At 32.8% G+C, this 23,225-nt stretch overlaps 1 protein-coding gene and 1 long non-coding RNA gene across 9 annotated transcripts in view; one reads left to right on the forward strand and one right to left on the reverse strand.

Annotated features, from left to right (window-relative positions):
- Positions 1-5,984: 5,984 nt before the first annotated feature.
- Positions 5,985-23,225, reverse strand: part of Scgdelta (sarcoglycan delta) — a 351,842-nt gene continuing 334,601 nt past the window's right edge. For all 7 annotated transcript variants that reach the window (XM_087405814.1, XM_087405815.1, XM_087405816.1 and 4 more), the window contains 3 exons: positions 20,418-20,607; positions 18,580-18,772; positions 5,985-8,805 (listed from right to left, as the gene is read on the reverse strand). In XM_087405814.1, coding sequence (XP_087261940.1) covers positions 8,448-8,805; positions 18,580-18,772; positions 20,418-20,607 — 741 coding nt within the window. In that variant the 3' untranslated portion in view covers positions 5,985-8,447. The remainder of the gene's footprint in view (positions 8,806-18,579; positions 18,773-20,417; positions 20,608-23,225) is intronic.
- The window catches only part of LOC105148348 (uncharacterized), a 163,092-nt gene continuing 151,215 nt past the window's right edge, over positions 11,349-23,225 (forward strand). The window contains exons 1-4 of one of the 2 annotated variants that reach the window (XR_015544979.1): positions 11,349-13,240; positions 13,704-13,851; positions 14,469-14,581; positions 15,071-15,120. This is a non-coding gene — a long non-coding RNA (uncharacterized LOC105148348). The remainder of the gene's footprint in view (positions 13,241-13,703; positions 13,852-14,468; positions 14,582-15,070; positions 15,121-23,225) is intronic. The other variant, XR_015544978.1, reaches the window with a different exon arrangement.

Consider the following 23,225-nt stretch of genomic DNA (forward strand, 5'->3'; position numbering starts at 1 on the left):
AGTACTAGTGTAAGGAGTGGGGAGAAATAATGCGAGTGCTGCTGGAAAGTGGTGCCCGACAAAATTACAATTTGGGGGATGTAATTCCGCCCCAGAGAAATGGCCTCCACATACCGCGCGCGGCGGGGACGAGGACGAATAGTTGGATGAGGGGTGCAAGTAGGTAAAGAGGGAGGAAGAACAGCGTAGGTGGGAGAGATTTATCAACAGCTCGTTCCGCACTAACTAGACGCCGGAAACTCGAAAGATATTGCATCAGCGAGGCGATGATAGCGCCACGACGACTGGCATTAAATTGCATCCGGCCGTTGCAGGAATTTAGCCGCCATTACGGCATCCCTCGTGTAGCTTCCCCTCCCCCCCCCCCTCCAGTCGTGTGTATGCCTTTCTGCCACTTTCCGCACACCCTTCCACACACTGCAACGTAGATGCGAGTGGCTCTTCAGACATTTTAACGACGTCAATCGCGAATATAAACTTCGTTTTCGTCCTTATTGACTATGTGAGGATACTTTATCACATAATAACGTTATGTGATAAATAATAAGAAACAATGATATCCTCTTATTACGTTACGTAATATATATAAAACACAGTAGTACAATTATGTCATTAGCATCGCAAATTATTCTGAAAATATATTTTGTGATAGCAATAGCTTGCATATATGGAAGAAAGATTTGATCTCTCTCTCTCTCTCTCTCTCTCTCTCTCTCTCTCTCTCTCTCTCATGTGATAGAAACTAATTTAAAATTTTCACTTAGCAAGATCCATCATTATTAATTTTTCGCCAGCATATGTTGAACTTTAAAGGCACACACATAGTTAATTTTCTGATTGTAAATTCTGATAAATAAACTGAATCTGCATAAATAAGTAAAATACAATTTCTAGGATAGTAAAAACTCATTGTTAAAGCTTTCGCAAAAATTTTTTGAGATTTTTAGTAGTAACAATATAAAAATCTGCATTGAAGTTCGAAGACCTAGATTGCGGACCTGAAAATTTCACGTTGCCCATAAAGGATCGACGTTAAATTTTTCTAAAGAAGATTTTGTAAATATTTATTTAGAATATATTCATATAAATATTTATTAAAATTAAGCGATAAATACGTATGTTTTCTTTAGTGGTAAATAAATTTCTAAAATAAAAAATAATAAAATATTCGTTGCTTTCCGCTGTCGCCCAAGTTCTTTCTAGATCGTTCTCTGTTCCTTTGAAATTCCTTTGTCTCATTCACATAAATATTCACTCGCAAAAACATAGTTAATTACAGTCACGCGACACAATAATCTCGACGTATGAGACTTTACTACTTCCGTTGCGAATTAATGATTGATTAAAATTCAAGAGATCGTGTAAAAATATGAAATGTAATTGAAACTTAACATTCTCCTCGCGAATCGCTTCGATTTCTATGAATGAATAGATAATGAAATGTGCATCTGCTTGAACAAGCATTTATTATCTCGCTACGCGTACAAATCATTAATCGAAAGAGCTAGTTATACTTGCGCGGAAGAGTAATAATTGCTTATCATTTGCATAAAGAATGGTTATATCTCGAGAAAGCGTCAACGGTATGTGAAAAGATTTACCGCTGCCTATCGACTGAACTTTGATATGTATATGTATATAAATTGCTGTAAAACGATAAGTTATTGCGTGTCGATTTTTCGTCGAGTTATAGTATTTTAAAAATCCAATACGTATCATTCATAAAAGAACGCCGCGCGTATTTTTTGCATTTGATTTGACAGGTTCACTAATCTTTTTTCTAAAAAATTTGAGTGCAATAAATATAGCACATGTGTTTAGATAAGCATCGTCGCTTGAAACGCACGTATGTATCACAGGATATATTTAAATCGAGATGGGAACTCGATATAATATCTCTATATATGCGACATATAGTTGATTAATTAACACAAAAATATCAAATTCTGCTCTGAAAATCGATTTCTGTTTCTTAAATAGTAGAAATAATTGTATCTTTAAGTTAATTTATTATTATTTGGCTCGTAGCCCTTTTCAATATTATTTCTTTTATTTAATTTTGTATTACTTGAGCCATATTATATTATGTATTTTATTATTATTATTTTATGCACAATTTTTTATTTTGTAAAAATTATTTTTAATATGATTTTAATAAATTATTAAAATAATAAAATTGATCAATTAAGATCACGTATTCATTATAATATGACATTATAATATTACAATCACTCGAGATTTTACTATGCATTTTCAACATACGTTAAGCATTCGCAAAAAAAAAACGTAAGGTATTATTAATAAATAGAATAAAATTAATAACTTTCCGTTAATCGAATTATTTGATTACTTGTTTGTCATTTTACGTTTTTAATCGAAAAATATAGTAATGGGTAAATTTAAATTGATAAAGCAGTTTCAAGTACATGTTAAATATAATTGTATCTCAATTAACATATTTGTATCTCCTAAATGTGCCAACTAACTATTATTATTACTTGCTAAATTTGCAATGTGCATTCGTATTTATAAAACAATAATAAACTCTTATCGTAAATTGAATTGTCTCCAACTGATGTGTTAATAACTATTCTCTCAAAGGCAGCGTAAAAATGAATACGTAAAAGGATGAAGGCGATTTAAAGATGAAGGGCGAAAGGCAAACTTAATTGACGAAGAGAACATAATTTGCGCGAGGCTCGATCGAGCGACTTGCAAAGGGATTAACGCGCGCTCACGGAGATTGGACTTGTCGAAGCAGATGCCATCGGAGTTATTCCCATGAAGATTCATGAATGTTTACTTCAAGTCGTGCCGTAAGTCCGTACCCGCTCGAGGCGGATCCATTCGTTTGTCTTCCTCCCACCGGTGTAAATCATTAGATTTACGGCCGCCGACGTTACGTACTATACCCCCACTTCGGGGTCGTGCTCGCTCGTGAGTTTATTACATTTGACCCAACATGGATCTGTACTATTGAGAGGCGATATAATAAGCTCAGATCCGACATAGTGGAAATTAACAGATCACAATCGATCGATACACGCACGAGTATCTTCTCAGAACCACCTGTGCATGTGATACCAGAACACATTTTGCCACGTATCGTTGACATTCGCCAAAACGTTATCGATTTTCCAACATTGTAAGTTAGTCGTTCTGAAAACGTAAAATTCCTATTCTGTAACTCTCGACGACAATATCGATGTCATTGCATTGTTGTTACCCATGTTTTATACGCAATAAAAAAAAGCTGCGCAATAACAGTATAACAATATTAACATTGTTGTTAAAAGTTACAGAATAGAAGCAAAGTTGAGTCTTTGAGGTGACATTGTTCAGAGAGAAAAGTAATTTATTCGTGTTGTTTAAAATCCCCAAAAGTTATTGCATTTAAATTGAGATAAATATTCTAAAAAGTGAAACCTCACTCTAAAGATCGACAATCTCTTTATCAAGACCGGCTCAATTTTTATTCTATAGAATAAGTGTCTAAAAAAATTTTTTAAAAAGTGTTTCAAAAAATTTTGAGAGTATATATTCGGGCATTGAAAAGAAAGAAAGTGAAGATACTAAAAAAGTGCAAATAACTTAGTCCTAATTTAGTCCTAATATATGTGGAATTATTATAAGTGCATGTAATATTCGTGTCATTTATCACCAGACTGCCGCAGAATGTTGCGTCCGATAGAGATGTGATAGGGTTTATATATATGCACTGGCGGTTGCCCTATACACACCACCACGATGATACTAATTCGTATTTAAAGCTTTATCGGATGCTTTATCGCTTCGTGCCCCGCGCAACAATTTCACGCTTCACAGAAATCATCCTATACCTAGGATCACTGCCATTAACACCATCATTCCTGTGTGGTTTACGTGTACCACGGCATGAATCGAGCTCACTCGAGGTCCTCGAGTACGTATACGGTACAAGTATCAGTGGTAGCACTCACTTACATTAAATAAGTACTTCGTCCAGGTACCTCTTGTATAATGAATGAACAAGAATTTTTATCTGGACGGTGAACGTACTTGGATACCTTTGAATGATTATATATTTCTCTTTCCCGAAATAATTTATAATATACTTTCCTTAAATCGATATAAATTTTTATCTATTTAATCATTCGCTATATAACTGAAAGATATAATTTTCATTTTATTTGAAATTGATTTTTACGCACATTGATTAAGCCGTTAACCGTTCGCTGATTCTTTTTCGGCAAAAGCGAATCTTTACTCTCAAATTTCATCCTCATTTTCAAATTTAAATTTTTATTAAATAAAGGCTTTTGCGTTTGAGTATAAAAACTAATTGGAAATGTAATACAGATATGAAAAAAACTCGTTAATGTTTTTTAAAGCCTAGTAAAAAAAACATTTTATCTGGACGAAAAAGACGGAGGGTTAATTTATCAATTTTGTTGTGAAACTTCTGCTGTAATTCGAAAAAAAAACGTAAAATAATTTAATAATAAAATAACACGTCCATAATTGTATTATATAATAATATTTCAAAGAAACTTTTTTTAATTATTTTATCGGATTCAATTGCTTCTTTTTCGCTTCTTCTTTGCGATTTGCATGCTTTAAGAGGATCAACACAGTATTTTACTATATTGAAAATATTTTTTTCTACTGTCGCTGTTAATTCACATCAACTCATTGGCCCACAGCATCCCTATGTTAAATCGCTTCAATTCCCGAACCCCTCCCGGAATACCCTCTCCCCCCTCTCTCTCTCTCTCTCTACTTGGCTATGCACTTTATCCACCTCCCCGTCGCCGCTAGATGCAATTTTAATCCCGAATTCCAAGAAAATTACCTTGCCGTCAGAGCTGTTTAAGGGGGTACTAGATGAGATTGCTTCTGTTACCTGTCAGCCCGCTTGACATATAGTATATTATGCAGCTAGCTGTTCGAACTAGTCTTGAGATTATTCTCTAATTTAAATTTCTATTTTCCTTTCGCACTGTCGGCGCCGTTGCTGCCGCCGTCGAGCCGGAACAGCCGCGTTTTAATAGCAAGAGGGAGATAGATGAATTTCAAAGGTGCGGCTTTGAAAATTTCAGCGCATGTTTTCACAAACAAACAGGCGTGATCGAAAGGGGCCGTTTGTATTTTTGAACTGAAGCCGATGTTAAATTTTTAATTGTAATTTTGCTATGAAAGTTTCGGTTATTGTTGGATGAACAAAGCCTTTGCGGCAGTTGTTAGTTTACATGAGTTATAATTGGTGGAAACCGTAGAATGCGCATATTGAATATGGTTATGCATATACATATATCATTCAGTCATTTGTGGATGTTTTATGTTACGGAAATAACAAACCTACCTGTAACGTTGAAAGCTGCGCTCTTAGACCGAAGGTAATACATTCAGCTAAATGAAGAAAAAATGATAAGGCTAATGGACCAACATTGGACGATGAAATATACATTCAATATACATTCAAATTTCAAATGTACACTTGTATGTACATTGAGAGAAAAATGTTTGGTATTTATGCAATTATAATTGCATAAATATCAAACAAACTGCTAAAATGATTACGGTTAAGAGCTCTTTTTTATATTACTGCTATAATGTTAATAATAATAATTGTAATTTTATAAAAGAAATATATATATATAATTAGCATTGAAAATGTCTATAAATTAGAATTAAATTTTTGAACCAGAAAACTACCAGAGTGGCATTAAAGAAATATCTTATTTTGAAGCAAGAAATAAAATAAATTATAATAAATTTTACTCAGAGGAAAGATTTTAAAAACAGACCTCCCATTTTTTACAGGTTAAATTATAATAATTGCAGCCATTTTTTTTCTTTCAATGTAAAAAGATGAATCTGTACTAATATTTTGAGATTTCTATGCAATTGCCTATCTAATGTAATAAAATATAAAACAACAGGTAGGAATAATATAATATGAACAACGGTAAGAATAATATATTCAATAATAGACACCACGACAGTTAATAATAATAGTAACAATAACGACTTTATTGCCACATACATAAATAAATGGACATGGCCGATGTACAGCGTACAAGCTGGATCGCGATTCGATCCGGTTGCGTCAAACTACAGTCACAATCTCTCACGTTTTCACGTACACACAAGCACGCACATGTACATTCTCTTTCTATCTAACTTTTTCTCGCCTTTTCCGGCGGCACGTGCAGTCCGATGCAGCCGTCGCCCTACTTACAACAATGCTTCTACTTTGTATCGGAGCACGGATTAAACAGACACCGCGTTAGAAATAAGCGATTCGCGAGGAGTAATCTCCTTGAAAGGGTGCCCCGCGCCATCAGCACCGAGCGAAAGTGCGGATTCGTGGGGGGAGCTACGAACGATTTGCCTACAAGTGGTTTCGCCGTGTCAGGCGTATACCCAAGATATGAAGGTACACAAGATATAAAGTATCGAATGTTCAAGGAGACGATAGAGATGCTACGAGGGGACGGGAACGAAAGAGGGATGATCTCGAAGAGAGTTCGTCGATTCGATTTTATCGGGCACCGTCTAACGGTGATGAACGCGATTCGTCCCGACGATACAAAGCGTCCCGAATTCATCATCACCCATCTTCATCACCGTCGTCTTCAACATCACGTTTGGCAATCCTTCATGCAGCTACTTGATTTTATTTATTTATTTTTTTTTAACATTGCACTGAATTTAACTTTCCGCGTGTAACCTAGATCTCTTTTTTGGCAAAATTTTTTTTTATTATTCTATTCCCTAAAACTTTTAGAGTGAATCTCACTCTGTACAGTGAAATAAGCCGGTATTCATAGTCGGTTCTTATTTTAAGACCGTCTTAATTAAGACGCTAAATTACGACCCTTCGATTGGTTTGTGACACCTCAAGATAGAGCTTGAATATAACTGACTATGAATACTGACCTTAAAGATTGAAAATTGAGTTACTCTTTTTTAAGACTGCCTCAATTTTCTCTTTAGAGTGAGGTTCTACTCCAAAGAATTTAGAGGCTTTCGAAAAATTTAAAATTCTACATCTCTATTACTAACAAAATATTTTAAAAGGAGGAGGGGGGAGGAGACAACGCCTTCTTTTATTTTAGAGAAATTTGAGAATAAAATTTTGCTTGTGCCGAAAGAGATTCAGATTGTAGACGAAGGATTAAGATTAAGAACCTTATGATGGTTTTAACGACAAACGTAAGATGAGAATTCGATCCGAGTATCGCGCGTCGAGGAGTAGCATCGGCGACAGTGCTACGTACACATAGTAATACACGTTTTATCCGCGGTATCATGGGAATCTGATTTCTTCCGGATCCCCGATAGATATCTCGAGAACCCCCGACAAATGTCGCTCCGCTGGGAGAAGAAATATACAAGTTCGAGCCAAATTCAAGGATGCCGAGCGAGTGAGCGCGCCGCGAAACGGCGAGGAAATGTCGCATTGCGAGACATCTTTTACAATGCAAGACGGTGACTTTCGGCGAAAATCTCGCGCTCTCCCTCTGTTGCCATTGACCGATGGCGCTGGCGCGAGAAAAAGTTAAAGGGAAGACCTCTCGGTGTACGCCGTTTGGAAGAATATTCTTCAGAGAGAATTCCCCGCATACCCGTGAATTCGAGAGAATTTTTCCGGTCAAGACCTCGCGAGAATTCCCTTTATGCCCGCGCGACGGCTGCGTTCCCCGCTGCGAGGGAAACGCCCAACGTGTTTATTCACGCGTCTCATCGCCGTATCGGTCGGATATTTTACGGAACGAAGATTGGCTCGTGCCGTAAAACGCCGCGCCGTGACTAGGGAAGATTGACGTGTGCCTTAAGCGCGGGATTGAAGCCGCAACAACACCCGATTGTGCCCTTATACAACAACTCAATTAAATATGACTGACGTTGAACTGCAGTAAAATACGAGGGAGAAAAAAAAAGGGAAAAGCGCTCGATGCAATTCCATTTAATTGACATGTATGCACTTTGGGGGAGGCGCGACGCCGCTTGTTAACTGGATTAGGCCCTAAATAAACCTAAGTAAACCAGAGATTCTCGAAGGACACCCGGCACTTGAAGGCGTATCGTACGCCGCGTTCATTGAAAAATAGCGCGTGCTGGGAATAATTAATTATAGCTTCGACTATCCGTTACCGAGTTCTCTCTCTAACTCTTTCTTCGCTGCGAATATACTGACACATTGCACTTCGGGGGCATCTTTACCCGTTTGGCGCATAGATTCGTTTGATATCGTTTGCAGTGTTCCAATAAAGGCCTCGTCCCCGATCGCGCCGATAGCCGATCGTAGTGCATTTTCCATTCTTTCTCTCTCTCTCTCTCTCTCTCTCTCTCTCTCTCTCTCTCTCTCTTTGTTTCTAAGATCACCGAGTTACACAGTTCACCATGATTCCTAATGAATCATTCTGCGCTTTCGCAATACATCGTCGAACCACGTAATTGTATTAGCAAATCGATTTGTCGGCCTGACAACTGCCGTCCGGCCTGGCGAGAAATAGCTTGCCGCTTGCGCAGACACACAGCTGATAGATGGTCGTCTCCTTTTGACTCTGATGAGCGGACGAGGATCTGCCAGTGTGTTGTTGTTGCTGTTGCTGTTGCTCCCTGGATGAGTGTCCTTGTACCGGGATCGCCGTCTTCAGGCCCTTTATGTAGGCAGACTTGGCGTCAAGCCGGATGGCTCCATGAACGCTCTGCAGTTTCAAATCCGTCAAGCAAGAAGCTGAAATCTCGTTCGCCCAGGACTCGATCACCACCCGCTGAGGAGCACTTATCTTCAAGGATCTCGTTGCTGATTCGAGCCTATAGCATAGTAAATAGTTCGATTTATATGTGCTGTATGTAGAACTTTCTCTACTTCTTTTGTTTTATATTTTAACGACAAATTTCTTTGTTAACACGAAGACAATTTTTTCTTAACGAAAATATCGAGGCGCTAATAATTTCCAAACGTTACAAACGATTGAAGAAAGAGGTTTTTCCGCAAACATTTTCCTCCTTTAGATATCAAGAAGCCAATTCTTCAACTAATTTTTCAAACGGAATTTACGTTAATAGAATTTCAACTTCCAACTTAAATCATAGAGATATATGATGTTAAAGATTGGAAAGCCATAAATGATAATAAATTCAATGTTTTAAAATACTGATTAATTCGTTGTAAAGAAAAATTATGTGTAAGAAATAGAAATTTATATACGTATGTTATTACATAACTTAATCTTTATATAAAACATTTTTTATAATACATAAAATGAACAATATGAATTAACACAATGCACAGAATATTCATCAATTGGGATATGTTCAAGTAACAATATCATCATTAGACTTCCAAAGCCGTGAACTACATCGTGTGTCGCCATTAGCTTTCGAAACACGATTATTCCCCACGAATTATCACCGATTATCAGTCCACGTGATTAATTGACTTCCATGATTTACGATTTGATGAACATATCGAAGCGATGGCTATTTATCAAAAAAAGATACGCAGCAATTTATCAAAGAATATTTTGCACGATTTAATTATGAATCACGAATCAATATGTGAATCAAAACAGTAGAGATGTAAATAATTGTTTTATTTCAATAACTACAATGATCATCTCTTTAATAATTAAAATAAAATATATAATGCGGTTTAAATATTTAAATGTCGAGATTTGAATTTACATAAGGTAAATGTACCAGTTAGTGGATATGATTATTGGGCAAAGTGACAAAAATTTTAAATATTGAGCTTTTAATAATATGTACAGCTCTAAATAAATTCGAAATAAATTTCTAAATAATTATATCAAATTTTTAAATGAATTTATTTCGAGTCGTATATATTATTAAAAGCTTAGTATTTAAAATTTTTGTCCAATAATTCGGTTATGTCAACTAACTGTCTACTAATTAATATATATTTATTCAACACATTTTAGACGCGAAAAAATGTATGTTTTGTATGTATAATTAATATTTTTGATAGATTATTAAAATACACACACACACACACGCACACACACACGCACACACGCACACACATATATATATACAGGGTGCGTCACCAAAATCCAGACAAATTTACATTCATTTCAATTTAAATTTGTCTGGATTTTGGTGACGCACCCTGTATATACATAATGAGAGCAAAAAGTATTTGCACAAGAAAATTTTTATTAAAAAATCTATCTGTAGAAAATAAACATTAATTAGCAATTTCATACAATGAATACATTCTGTTTTAACATAAACAACCGCTTCGCCGAGCTTCGCATGTATTTCTGATTTTGGAAGCTAAATTTCTCGACTGACGAATACTTTTTGATCATCCAACCAATACAATTTTTAATTTTCGTTTATTTTTCAGATAATATATTTTTTATAATTACACATCTTTTTAGTATATATAATTTTAAGAAAGTCTGGACTTATACAGTCCATTTTATTCTTTATGAAGAAATTGTTAATTATCCATCAAGAAAGGATCGTCAATTAAACGTCGAATCGACATCAAACTAGTGTTGAAATTGAAATTATCGTATCGATATTCATTCGATATGAATTCAATAATTCATTTCTTGTTGGATAATGTTTACTTTTTAAAAATAAAGTTTTTTTTAAAAAACATTTTCTCTGTACGAATACTTTTCACACTCACTGTATATCTCTCGGAGCTACTTAATTCTATCGACGTTTATACATTATGGACTTGTTTCTTAATTATCCATCGATTGAAAAAAAAATTTATTGAAATATGTCCATTTTTTACGGAAGATACGGTAAAAAATATAGAAAAGAGTATTCCAGTGTATATATCAATAAATAATCTAAAGTATACACGATTTGAAGTGTATATATCGATAAAAAAAAGTGTATAGCTAGGAATATACATACATATATATGTATATATGTACATGATGAAAATTACACAACATATTTGAATTAAAATTCAATCAAATAGATCTGTAAGAATTTAAAACGCTTTTAATTGTTCAATGTTAATCGCTATTTTAATCCTTCATTACTCATGCACATGGAATATCCAGGACACTCCAGCCTTATGCATATTCGCTAAATATACGAATACTATTTATACACATTATATTTGGCTTTAGCCAAAAGTATTACACATCTATATTTTTTCATTTATCTGAAATTCTTTTATTATTATATTAATTGCTATTATTAGGTGTTGGAATTAATTCGTAGCGTTTTACAAGTGATGGGAAGTACTTTCATTAATGTATTTTTTAATGCTCATGTGAAATAAATAACATTCTTTCATTAAAAACGCTACGAATTAATTCCAACACCTAATAGTTATTAGCATTATACAAAAATTTAAGAGATTTTTTAAATAATAATTCAAACAATTAGTGTCTTAAATCAATTTTTTCGCTAAAAAATTAAATAATGGTTAATAAAATATTTAATACTTTTAGCCAAAGTTGTATTTAGCGCGAATTTACAATTTTAGAAAGAAAAATTTGCATTTGTCTTTATATAAAGAATATATAGAATATTATCAATTTCTATTTAAATGTGAATCATTAAAGAGAATAATGAAAATTGAGATATAATGTTATTAACAAAAATACGCCATACGCGTGCAATTAATAATTACGTTTAAAAAAATCACACAAGTAATGTAGAATTGAACAATTATTAAAGCAAAGCGCAAATGTACAAATGTACAATGTCCGTTCGTCAAAAGCACAAGTAACAATTGAATAATTCGTTTATATTTTTCATACGCGACGTGCGGTTGGTAATACGAACGACGCTCGGCGAACGGTGAGGGAAAGGAAGGAGGGGGGCGCGCTGCGCGGTACGATGGTTGATACGTCATCACTTTGGCATTCGCGTGGCGACCTTGTAAAGGAATAGCAGCGGTACGAGTCGCTCCGTGCGTCGCATAATATTCTATAAAACTTAAACATTTTCTACGAATAAAAATTGATCATCGCTTATGATTTGCGACTCGTGAACGTGTCGAAGCATCTACTATTCGTCAAAGGTATACAGTTTACTATCACAGGCTCGAAATAGAAGTAATGATGGTGAAAAATTATGAATTATCGCGTATTGGTGATATTTAGACTAATATATTGTATTCTTTAATGATCAAATCACGAGTAACAGCATGTCGAGAGCTTCGTATATCACTTTCTATTTTCGGATCGAAAAAGTGATGCATGAATTTAAATTTATTGAAGCACCGGTCAGCGCGATTAAAAAAAGTCAAAGGAAAATTGTGATATATCAATTATTCAGTATCCATTAATCCAGGACTAGATGCCTGATTTTTTTTTTTACGCAAACGTATCTAGAGTGTTTTTACATCTCAATTAAAATCACTATTATTAACAACATATTGCATACGATTATTACAATTTATTAGTATTTGAGAATGTGGATATGATTTAATCATAATTTTCTAAAAAAAGTAAGAAGAAATCAAACAAATATTTAAACAGAATAATAACCTTAGGTGGCTAGTATTTCTAAAAATAAAAATTTAATTGATATAACACTTTTATATTGCGGATTTTCAATGAAAATGCGCAATATAACATTTAAAGGTTTAAAGAATAATTATTAAAAAAAAATATGTTAAACAATCCATGCGAAATAACAATTCATGTGTGAATAATTTAAATCATTCATGTAAAAACACCCTAGGTGATTATTTCCGAATTAATAATGTATCATATATTCGACGGGATTTACAAGTTCAAAATGTATTGTGCGTTTGCAATACTCCAATGCATGATTTTGTATAATATTTTCAGATGCCTCGTCACGTCTTAAGATGTTTTTATGTAATTCGCAAATTGCAAACGCAAATGCAGAATAAAGATTTGCGTTTATTTTTTCATTGCATGCGATTGTTTCGTTTGTGTGTGTGTATGTGTGTTTTGCATATGGTGATCGTTATTTATTTAGGTGTTACTTAATTTATTTAAGCCCAGTTGCACTTTGATTTTAAATGAGACTTAAAACTCTATCTGTCTCGTTTTAAAGCCAAAAAGAGACAGAGACAGAAAGAGTTTTCAGCCTTACTTAAAATCATCAAAATAACGTTGGCAAACCTTAAGTGTGAATTCACCCGCGTGACGTATCGTATCGCGCGGTATCAGTGTGAAGTTGCCGCCCAGTTCATCCCATCACCCACTAAATGGCGGCACGACGTAGCAACAAATAGATCGACTTCGAACTGTGTGACCTAGTGACGCTTCGCTTAGTAAGTACGGTCGCAAATAAAAACGTATATAAATAGCGAATAGCTCTAGCATTCTTATTATTCGTTATTTTGTGCAACACAAGCGTGTATTCTGGTAATTTTTGAAAACGAAGGAACAACGCAAAAGCGAAGTGGGCGCGAAACGGTCGACTTTGAGTTTTATGGCGTCATGACGCGTTAATTATTCGCTCGGTGAATACGGTCATAAATTCGCAAGTGAGACATATGTAGATAGCGAATAGATCTCGTGTTCTTATTATTCGTTATGTTTTGCTCAGCCCAAACGTGTATACCGGTAATTTCTGAAAACGCATTCGATCGAGGGCAGAAATATTCACGCCAAAACGATAATTTCTCCCAATTCACATAGCGCGAATATTTATTTTTAACTCATACTCGTGTCCCTTCTGTCGTAATACATTAGTCGCCATTCTGAAACACATGTGCCGTTTGTCCGTTACAGGTACAGTAATTTTCCGAATTGAAGCGAGGGGAGCAACAGGTGCAGTGTCGCGGTGGCTGCCCGATTTCTGAACATTCTCGTCTCTGCCAGATTCATGACGATGCTAACTGCGTACCGCATGAAATTCGTAAGACATCGCGATAAAAGAGTACGTATGCAATAAATACCGAAAACATCATCCGAAATATCACGCGATAATTAACTTATTTTTGCGAGTCATTGTGAACGTTCTGGCAAAGCAGTTATCCTGCTCGCCGAGCTATTAAATTATTGGTAAACTTCTTACTTATAAATCCAATTAACCAAATTCAATCGCTCGGCGAGCAGGCGAGCATGTTTTGTCGATCGACTTGAACACGGCTATGTTCAACAGAACGTTTATTTTGCAACTGTTGGAAGTTTTTTTTGCTGATTGGATTATACTTTTAAATTTAGACGAATAGTCCTATTTCGACAAAAAGAATTTCCAATTGTTAAATAATTCTGTTAAACGCGGTTCACATTGCACGAGCATCATACAAAAAAGCGAGGTAACGTTAGAGAAGTTTCATAAATTTAAAAAAGCTTGATTGTCATCAATATTCTCGTTTGAGTCGACAGTCGCATTTCTGATGTTTAAATTCATAAAAAAGACACGTAACAATTCGTGTTTCTTGCACATTTTAATTAGTATTAATTTCGGGAATGTCACGCAAAGTATTACGCGATTACGTAATATGTCTTTAATTAATTCAAATATTTGGATTAATTTAAATGTGTGTTTAGTGAATATTGTGTAACCGGAAAACCGAGGAGAAACCTAATAATTTGAGGATAGGAGTCAGAGGATTCTGAGAAGAGGAGAAGCCCTAGCAAATCATTGGCGGAGCAACTCTAAGGTGAGCAATATTTTTGATTTAGCACTTGGTACTCTTTTGGAATTAATTATTTATTTTCATGAAATAGTCGTTGTATTTCATAAAATTTTTAAGTATCAAATTAATTGATTTGATATATTGACAGATATCATAATTAAATTTTTTAATTTATAAGGTTTTACATAAATTCTATAATTAAAAATATTTTTCATGAAAGTTGCATAATTACTCTACAAATTTCAATTTCAACCCTCTAAAACTTTTAGAATGAATTTCACTTTGGAGAATGAAATTTCTCTCTTAAAGATTGAAAATTGAGCCATTCTTTTTCGATTCGACTCAATTCACTCTTTAAAAATGAAATTCTACTCCAAAGAATTTCTTAAAGAGAAGATAAATTAATAATATTGTAAAATTTAATACACGTAATAATAATTTTCTTATTAATATACTAATTATTTTGAACACTTGAAAATAATATTGTAATTTGGATATCTTTTTATGTTTCAGATTAACATAACTACAGTGAAGTTACAACTCCGCTGTTAAGCATCATATCTGTAAGTGATATATTATCTTTTATTTTAAATCGAGATAATGGATCTATAAAAATTATATGAGTTGTTTATTACATGTAACGCAGATTTAGATTTGCGTATTAATTAAATTCGTATTTCATAGATCTGTTGTTCTAAGATGAATGGGTTTAAATAGATTAAAATCAATATTGAATTATGCTGGATAAAATTATAAATTTATTATTAATAATTTATTTTCAATATAAGAATGTATTTTTAATCTATTATGACTTCGTAATATAACAAAATAAAATAATAAGTTCTATGTTTAATATTCCATACAAGTGCATTCTTGTATCGAAAATAAATTAATAATAATAAATCAATTAAAATATTACAAAGTATTCTGTAAAACATGTAAAAATTTTAATTTTTTACTATATTTAAAATCATTTTTTCTTCATGAAACATATGTAAGTTTTTTTATCAAGCTTTAATTGCAAAATATTTTTTATTGTTGCTTTTATTTATACTTATGAATTTGTTTTATAAATTTTAAATAATTGATATATCTTAGAATATATATATATATTTTTTTTTTAATAAAACTCTAAAACGCATGTTAAATAAATGAATGCATTCTATAGAACAATTCTATAGAATTATAAACAATCAATGAGAAAATAGAATTAATGATAATAAAATTATTTAGAGAGCATCATTAATGTATTTAAGCTTCATGATATTCTTAGTTCACAAAAATCTTATCTACTACAAAGTATTCTGCAAAATATGTAAAAGTTATAATTTTTTACTAAATTTGAAATAATTTCTTTTTTATCTTTAAAAAAATCTTTAACTTTTTTTTATTGAGCTTTAGTTACAAAATATTTCCTGTTATAGCTTTTATTGATACTTGTGAATTTGTTCATAAATTCTAAATAATTGACATCTTACAATTTTTTAATAAGACATTAAAACATGTGTTAAATGCTATTCTATAGAAATAAACATGTGTTTTGGTATCTTAAAAATTCAATTGAAGATACATCAATTATTTAAAATTTATGAAACAAATTGACAAATATGGATAAGAAATATTTTGCAACTACAGCTCGATAAAAAATTTACAGACTTTTCATAAAGAAGAAATTATTTCAAATATAGTATATAAAAAATTATAACTTTTACATATTTTGCTTTATAGTAGATAAGATATTTAAGAATTAAGAATAAAATGAAGATTATTAATGATGTTCTTTAAATAATTTTATTAATATTAATTATATTTTCTTATTGATTGTTTATAAATAAGTAGATAATATTATAATTAATCCAATTTTTTGATTGAGTGTTTAAATAGTAGTAGAAGAAATAAGCAAAAATTCAAACCATAATAATTATAATAAGTATTCATATTTTTGGAGATATAAAATTTTTACGTTTAATTATTTTTTCTTTATGATGTTCGTATATCATTGATAGTAAACAATAAAAGATATTTATGTGTGAATATATAGAAAATTTTAAATATTTATTATAGATGTAATTTTTCTTTCTGTTTCTAAATATCTAGAATATAATATAATAATTATCTACATTGTCTTTTTCGAGAATTAAATATATTATATGCATCATGTAATATTACACGAAAGCAATAGTCAGAGATACCTCAAATATGTGTTATAAATAAAATAAATGAAAGAAAAATAAGAAATATTTATTATACGTAATATATTTTAATTAACATATTATAAAAGTGAGATGATCATTAATTATATTTTCTTACATGTATCAACTAATGTTTTATAATCCATTCATATTTTATTGATAATTTAATTTTGTATTACTTAAAAGAAAAATTATAATACATAAAACTTTTTCGGAATTTATCTAATAAGTACATGTTTCAGTAATACTAGAATATTTAATAATGAAATAATAACAAATTGTAAGGTATCATATAAAAAAATAATTATGATAACGTCTCGATACAGAGTTCAATATAATAACAATGTGTATCTCAAGAATATGAAAAATATTTTTGATATGTGATATATATATATATATATATATATATATCACTTATTAAAACTATTTTTCATATTATATACATATATATATATACGTACAAACATCTCGTTAGTCTCTCACTGAATTCTTTTTGAGAGAAGTGTGGCGGTATTATTTTTTTAACTTCACGATTTAAAATAAAACACTGATGCTACACAGCGATACAATCGTTGCTCGATGAACAATGGCATCAAATTCGTAGACTTTAATTTCAGTACATTATGTTCCAACAATGACTCGAATTACATCGTAAATCTCCGTGTGCCCGTAAACCGTCGTATTATATCCAAGTATTCCAGCAACAGAGTAATATCTGTATTGACTCCCGTGGTCCAAAGTCGAACAATAATCGATTCTCTCTCCGAAGGAGACAGTCCACGCGTTCGTTCATCTCCTCTCGTTCTCCGCGAAGTTGCTCCTTTACCGCTCTACTCTGCTTTATTTCTTTTCCCACAGTCAGCTCCCCGATCTTCGACTTCTGCTTCCGTCTATCCTACCTCTTCGGGAACTTGTACGATCCGCGGTATTTCATATCTGGCGTAAATCCAATCCTATGAATATAATTTTCCGCGCGAGCAAAGTTTTATTGTAATCGTAAATCCGTCTGTAAATTGCCCGGCGCTATCAATAACCGCGGTGCGGCGGTACAACTCCGTTTTGTCCCCCTCTTTGCTATCTTTCCAACCTCCCCGTCCTACCGTCACCACCATTCGCAGACTTCGATCTCTCGCCGTAATACACTGAGGTGCTTGGCGAGAGATGAGGATGAAGCTGGGGGGGCAGAAGGGTTAAGGGATTGTATGAGCTTATTCGGGCCAAAGGTGTGATGATTGAAGGTATAGATAGGTGAGAGTTGCCATTTTCGAAACGGCTTTTTCGCGAAGAAACGGCGCTACGTTGTTATTTGATCATAAGATCGAATGAGGACGATCGATTGATCTCATTCACTCGACGTCTTTATTAATTTGCCTGTTGATGCATTACTTACTAAATATAAATACGCTTTATCTTTAATCTATAAACTTTATGTTCTTCACGAAATTTTCCAAAAAAAACTAATGATCGATGATCATATTTTAGTTTAACAAATTATTTTTGCAACTTTCCGATTTTTCCATGGTTACATTGCTATTCGATTCGTCTGACTCTATTTATATAGTTACTACTTGCTAGGATAATTATGTGCACGGAAATTCACATTTGGACTTTGATGAAATGTTGGTACGAATATTAACGATAAACACAAATAATTGCATAATATTTCGAAATATCCATACATTGTTTATTTGTAGTATAATATTAGATAATTATATTATCCACAAATAATTTGTGGGGAAATCTATATACGTCAGGAATCTCTTTCGATTGCATAAAGTTAAATATTACGTATGCATTTAATATATCGTTAAGTGTTTGTAATATATTTACTTAAGACCGCGTCCCGATTCTCCTCTGACCAGCGGAGTCTGCACACTCCCTTGGAAAACGGCACCACCGTCGCCGGTCACCCTTAACATTTCTGCTCCCACGATAACTTGTTCTCTGTCCGCGGAAAAGAGCACGCCTCCTCTTGGATCAGTTATTCGGAAACCTCTAGACACACAGTCGACGCGATCTTCCCCTGGAAGTAGAATTTAATTGAATATACTCTGATTTTGACTGATTTTTAATCTGAAATATATCAGGAATTACAGAGAGTAAAAAAAAACATTCAGCATTTATACGATAGATAATACATATCATATTGAGTGAAAAAGCCTTAGTGAACATAGATTGAGAAAGTTCAACCATTTCTGAAATATAATCAACTTTGTATATTAGTTTCATAACTGATTTATTGTCTCTCTTCTGTGTTGCATATGATGTGAAAAAAAAAATTAAGATAAGTAAAACACTGATATCGTAATGACTGATTGATGTCAATTTACTGATTACTGATGAAATTTTTTGCTATAAAGTGTGTATGGAAATTGAATCAGAACATTTAAACGCGATTTTGTAAACACTGAAGTAAATCTTCACGTCGCACACGACATGTAGAAATTATTAAGTCAGTTATGATACACAATCGTTTGTATCTTAGAAATGATTGAATTTTTTTACTTATGTTCTCTGAGGTTTCTTTATTCAGTGTGTATTATGGTGTGTATTATTTATCATATACATGCTGAAATTTTTTTTTAACACCCTGCTTTAAAATGTATTAAAAATAATAATTATTAAAACTTTGTTTTTAAATTATATACATTGGTAAATTGAATAGTACTAACGGGATCTGTAGCTAAAAGTGGAAATATTTATCATTTTTTATATTTTATCATGCGAGATTCGCGAAGTTAACACGTTATATTTTTAATTTCGGTTTTTTAGTATAAAAAATGTGGAAGTCTTTTTTATTTTTATAAGGAATTGTATAGAATTATGAATAGAGAAAGAGTACTACTAGAACTGTTTTTTTTTATTATTAATGTTATACTAACTTTTCAAATCCCACTTTTGGGTAATTCTAATAGCATTTTTTTTCATAGTTCTGCAGTTAAAAATAAAAATAAAAAAGAGTTATACATTTTTTAAAATTAGGAAATCAAAATTGAAAAAATTGTAGCTTCGTTTAATAATTATAGCGTATACTAGAAAAAAAAATTGGCTGCTGCAGTAAATTAGATGGTAAAATATGGCATAACATTTTTAATTAGTTGCAGCAGCTAATTTTTAGTTGCGTTAGCCTATCTGCAATGTCAACATAGGATTTCGATAAGCTAACGCAACCAAAAATTGGCTGCTACAATTAATTAAAAATGCTATGCCCTATTCAGCCAATCTTTTCTTTCAGTGTATAGATTCCTGCTAGTATTAACGAGAAATGTTGCTAGAATTGCGATAAATTATCAGCATGACACTTTTTTCTTACATAATTTTCTTTGAATTAGTAAAATAATTACGTAACGCGCTCAAACTGATTAGAATGTCAAAAATTTTACAATATTTTTCATCATTTGAAATTCCTACGTAATTATTTTAATGATCTAACAAAATTATATCAGATCTATATTTAACTAAATTTTTAAAGATACGTTAGCAAAATAATTACACTCCCGTGTGCAAATTAATCTAGAATATCTCATGAAACTATATAGCTTCCGTATATAGTTTTAAGTTAAGACATTTATATAAATTCATTTCTCTCTGAGAAATTAAAATTACTTCTTAACGTCAAATTGTATGAAAAATGGAGACTGCTGTACGCAACCATCAATATAACTTACCAACTGTTAATCGCGCGAGAAGCCGACCATCGTGAGATCTCGCCGAGGCCGTAAAATTACTCCATGATTCCAGCACTAAGTTTTTGCCCCTCCGAGATCTCAGGCTGGAGGCTACGAGGGCGTCTAACACGGCAGCTTGACCTCTTAGCTCGATTCCCCCAGGCACCACTTTTAGCGAGCCGATACCTTCCTGAAAGAAAAGGAAATGACTCAGGACAGAAGGGCGAATCGTCGAAACTTTCTAGGCCGCGGCTATAACGCTCGATAAAAATAGAGCAGAGTTTCGCCACGATTTATTGCACCCTTGTATACCCATTCTATTTTCTCTCAAATTGATAGCTGATTCAGGCTTTCTATTTCCTATAAATTCTGTATTTTATCAGTCGCTAAAATACAATACTCGATTTCTAACGATGTTTCGATTGATTTTTTGATTTGTCAGGATATATGTTCCTGAGAAGAAATCAAACTTTAAATTACACGCAGAAATTACCGTCAAAATTAAAATAGCAAGCGATACTACAGTCTATCTATATAAAACCTAGACGGTCTAAAATGTTTCCTAGTCAGTGTATCGTCGTAGGTAAAGCCGGAATTTATTAAAATCGGACCGCACGCCGGGAAGCCTAGCAATATCGATATCTTTGAGATCAAGTGAGCACACCATCGCGCTCGTATCGTAAAATAAAATAATATACTCCATTACTGCGTCGAGTTTGAGCGTGGTAGTATTAAGTATCGGTGGCGCGCGCCATTATTGCCACTTCAGACGGATGAATTATAAATGCGGCGATGAGCTACGTGCGGGTTACGCGCAGTGATCCATTGTGCCCGTTCGTTTGAAATATCTGCTGTAATATCCGAAACAGTGGCGTAGGCAGAATTTTATTTTAGTTGATATCTCTCTTACTCCTTTCTCTTTCATTCTTTGTCTCCCTCTCGCCTATCGACCACCCATGGTGGGAATGTATCGAGCGAAGGAGAGTGGACGGCCACCGGGGTCGGGAGGAAAGGAGAAATGCACTATAAAGTAGACACATTGCACGTTTGCATTCATCTCGTAAACTTTGGGTAGTCTTCCACCTGGGACTTATCCCGAGTAGAAAGTGCAATTTGGCGTTTATGAAACCGCGTATAATTGCGATTGAGCTTTGCCTCTGACAATGTTAAAGGATATACGTCTGATAAAAAAGTTAAAATGTCTATACTTCTTCCTAAGATAATCTTAGATTTTACAAAATTAACTGAAAAAATACACAGGAAAATACATATTATATGCGAATGATAATTACTTGTTTCAAGTTCCAAAAGTTTATATACTTGCAAATCTATTATAAGTTCATTACATGCATATTATAAGCATCAAATTTCTTTGAAGTATATTCTGAATCCTAGTAAATTTAATACTTTAATCAAGATTATTAAATTAAAATCAAGAGTTTTTAATTTGATTTGTTTATTTATTAAGCTGAAATCACTTCTTCGAACTTTTAATAATTTTTAAAGAGAAAATAAATTCTTGTTTTGAGTTCATATTAATAAGAGATTTTTTTTTAATTTGTGAGAAGTATATTTTAAGATTATTATACAAAAATATTTTTTGTTAAAAATAACTGTTATTTAAGAGAAAGAAAGCAAATTGAGGAATCACTTTTCGTAGAATAGAATAATATTTTTCTGTGTGTATATAGAAGATATAAGTATGTCTATGGAGAAGTTTTCGAGAAAAAAATTAGAAAAAATAAAAAAGAAAAGCCACATTCTAATAATATTCGGTTCCTTGAATTTAATTGTAATAGTTGATTTAAAAATTCGTATAGATTTTGCTAGCGTGCATAAAATATGCGAAAATGGGTTGCATCATTCTTTAATCTTCTGTCCATGATATGAGGCATAAGAGAGACTGTCAATTACATTCCTCATATTAATACGAATGCGACGTATTTTAATATCGCTTGAGAATGCACGTATATCCGCGAAAGAGCTGTGAATCGCTAGAAACGTTAGAAACAGTTCGAAATGGATAGAGATCTCACTTGGCAAATCTCCCAGTCGTAGTCTTCTCCATCGCTGCAAAGCTCTCCTTAAAATACTATTGCGATAAAATAGTTCGTTCTTCTCTACATTGGTTTCCGATGATTGGCCGCTCGATCGAAAGCAATCGCCACGCTCCGTCCGCTTATTATTACAATTGCGAGGAAAAAAAGAGAGCTGATCCAGGTACATATTCTGTTTAACTTTCGATCCAGCGGACTCCATTTTATTCGTTTTTTTTTTCCTAACCAGCTATGGTACACGCTGACCGAGCCCGAAAATTTGCCGAATACGCGGTAGCAATTTGATACGTCGATTAGCGGCGAAACGCGGTAAGGATAATTTCCCTCCATTAAACGAGATATGAAAAGCCAAATAGTCGGAAAGACAATTTATTATCGCAAATACAACGGTATCCAATTGAAATTTAATCTTGACTTAGATACATATTTCGAGAAAAAAATTTAAAATAATTTATTTCATATGAATAGAATAAAATCTCATGTTAACAGATAACCGAAATTAAAAAAAATATATTTCTGAAATAATACAATTTCCATCTTGAAAACATAGGGAATCTCTTATTTATATTTTGTTGGTTTTGAAAGATATTACAAACTCATTGTCAAATATATTGGGTTTTCAAATATTCCTACATGCCAATAATGCTTTCATGATTAAATAAATTGGAAATGTCAAACATCAAATTCAATTATTTTATATTGGAATATCTTTTATAGTGCATGAAGATAAATATATCATTTTTCAATGTGG

This window comes from Acromyrmex echinatior, chromosome 4 (genome assembly GCF_024713525.1).
Source record: "Acromyrmex echinatior isolate Ae372 chromosome 4, ASM2471352v2, whole genome shotgun sequence".
Classification (NCBI taxonomy): domain Eukaryota; kingdom Metazoa; phylum Arthropoda; class Insecta; order Hymenoptera; family Formicidae; genus Acromyrmex; species Acromyrmex echinatior.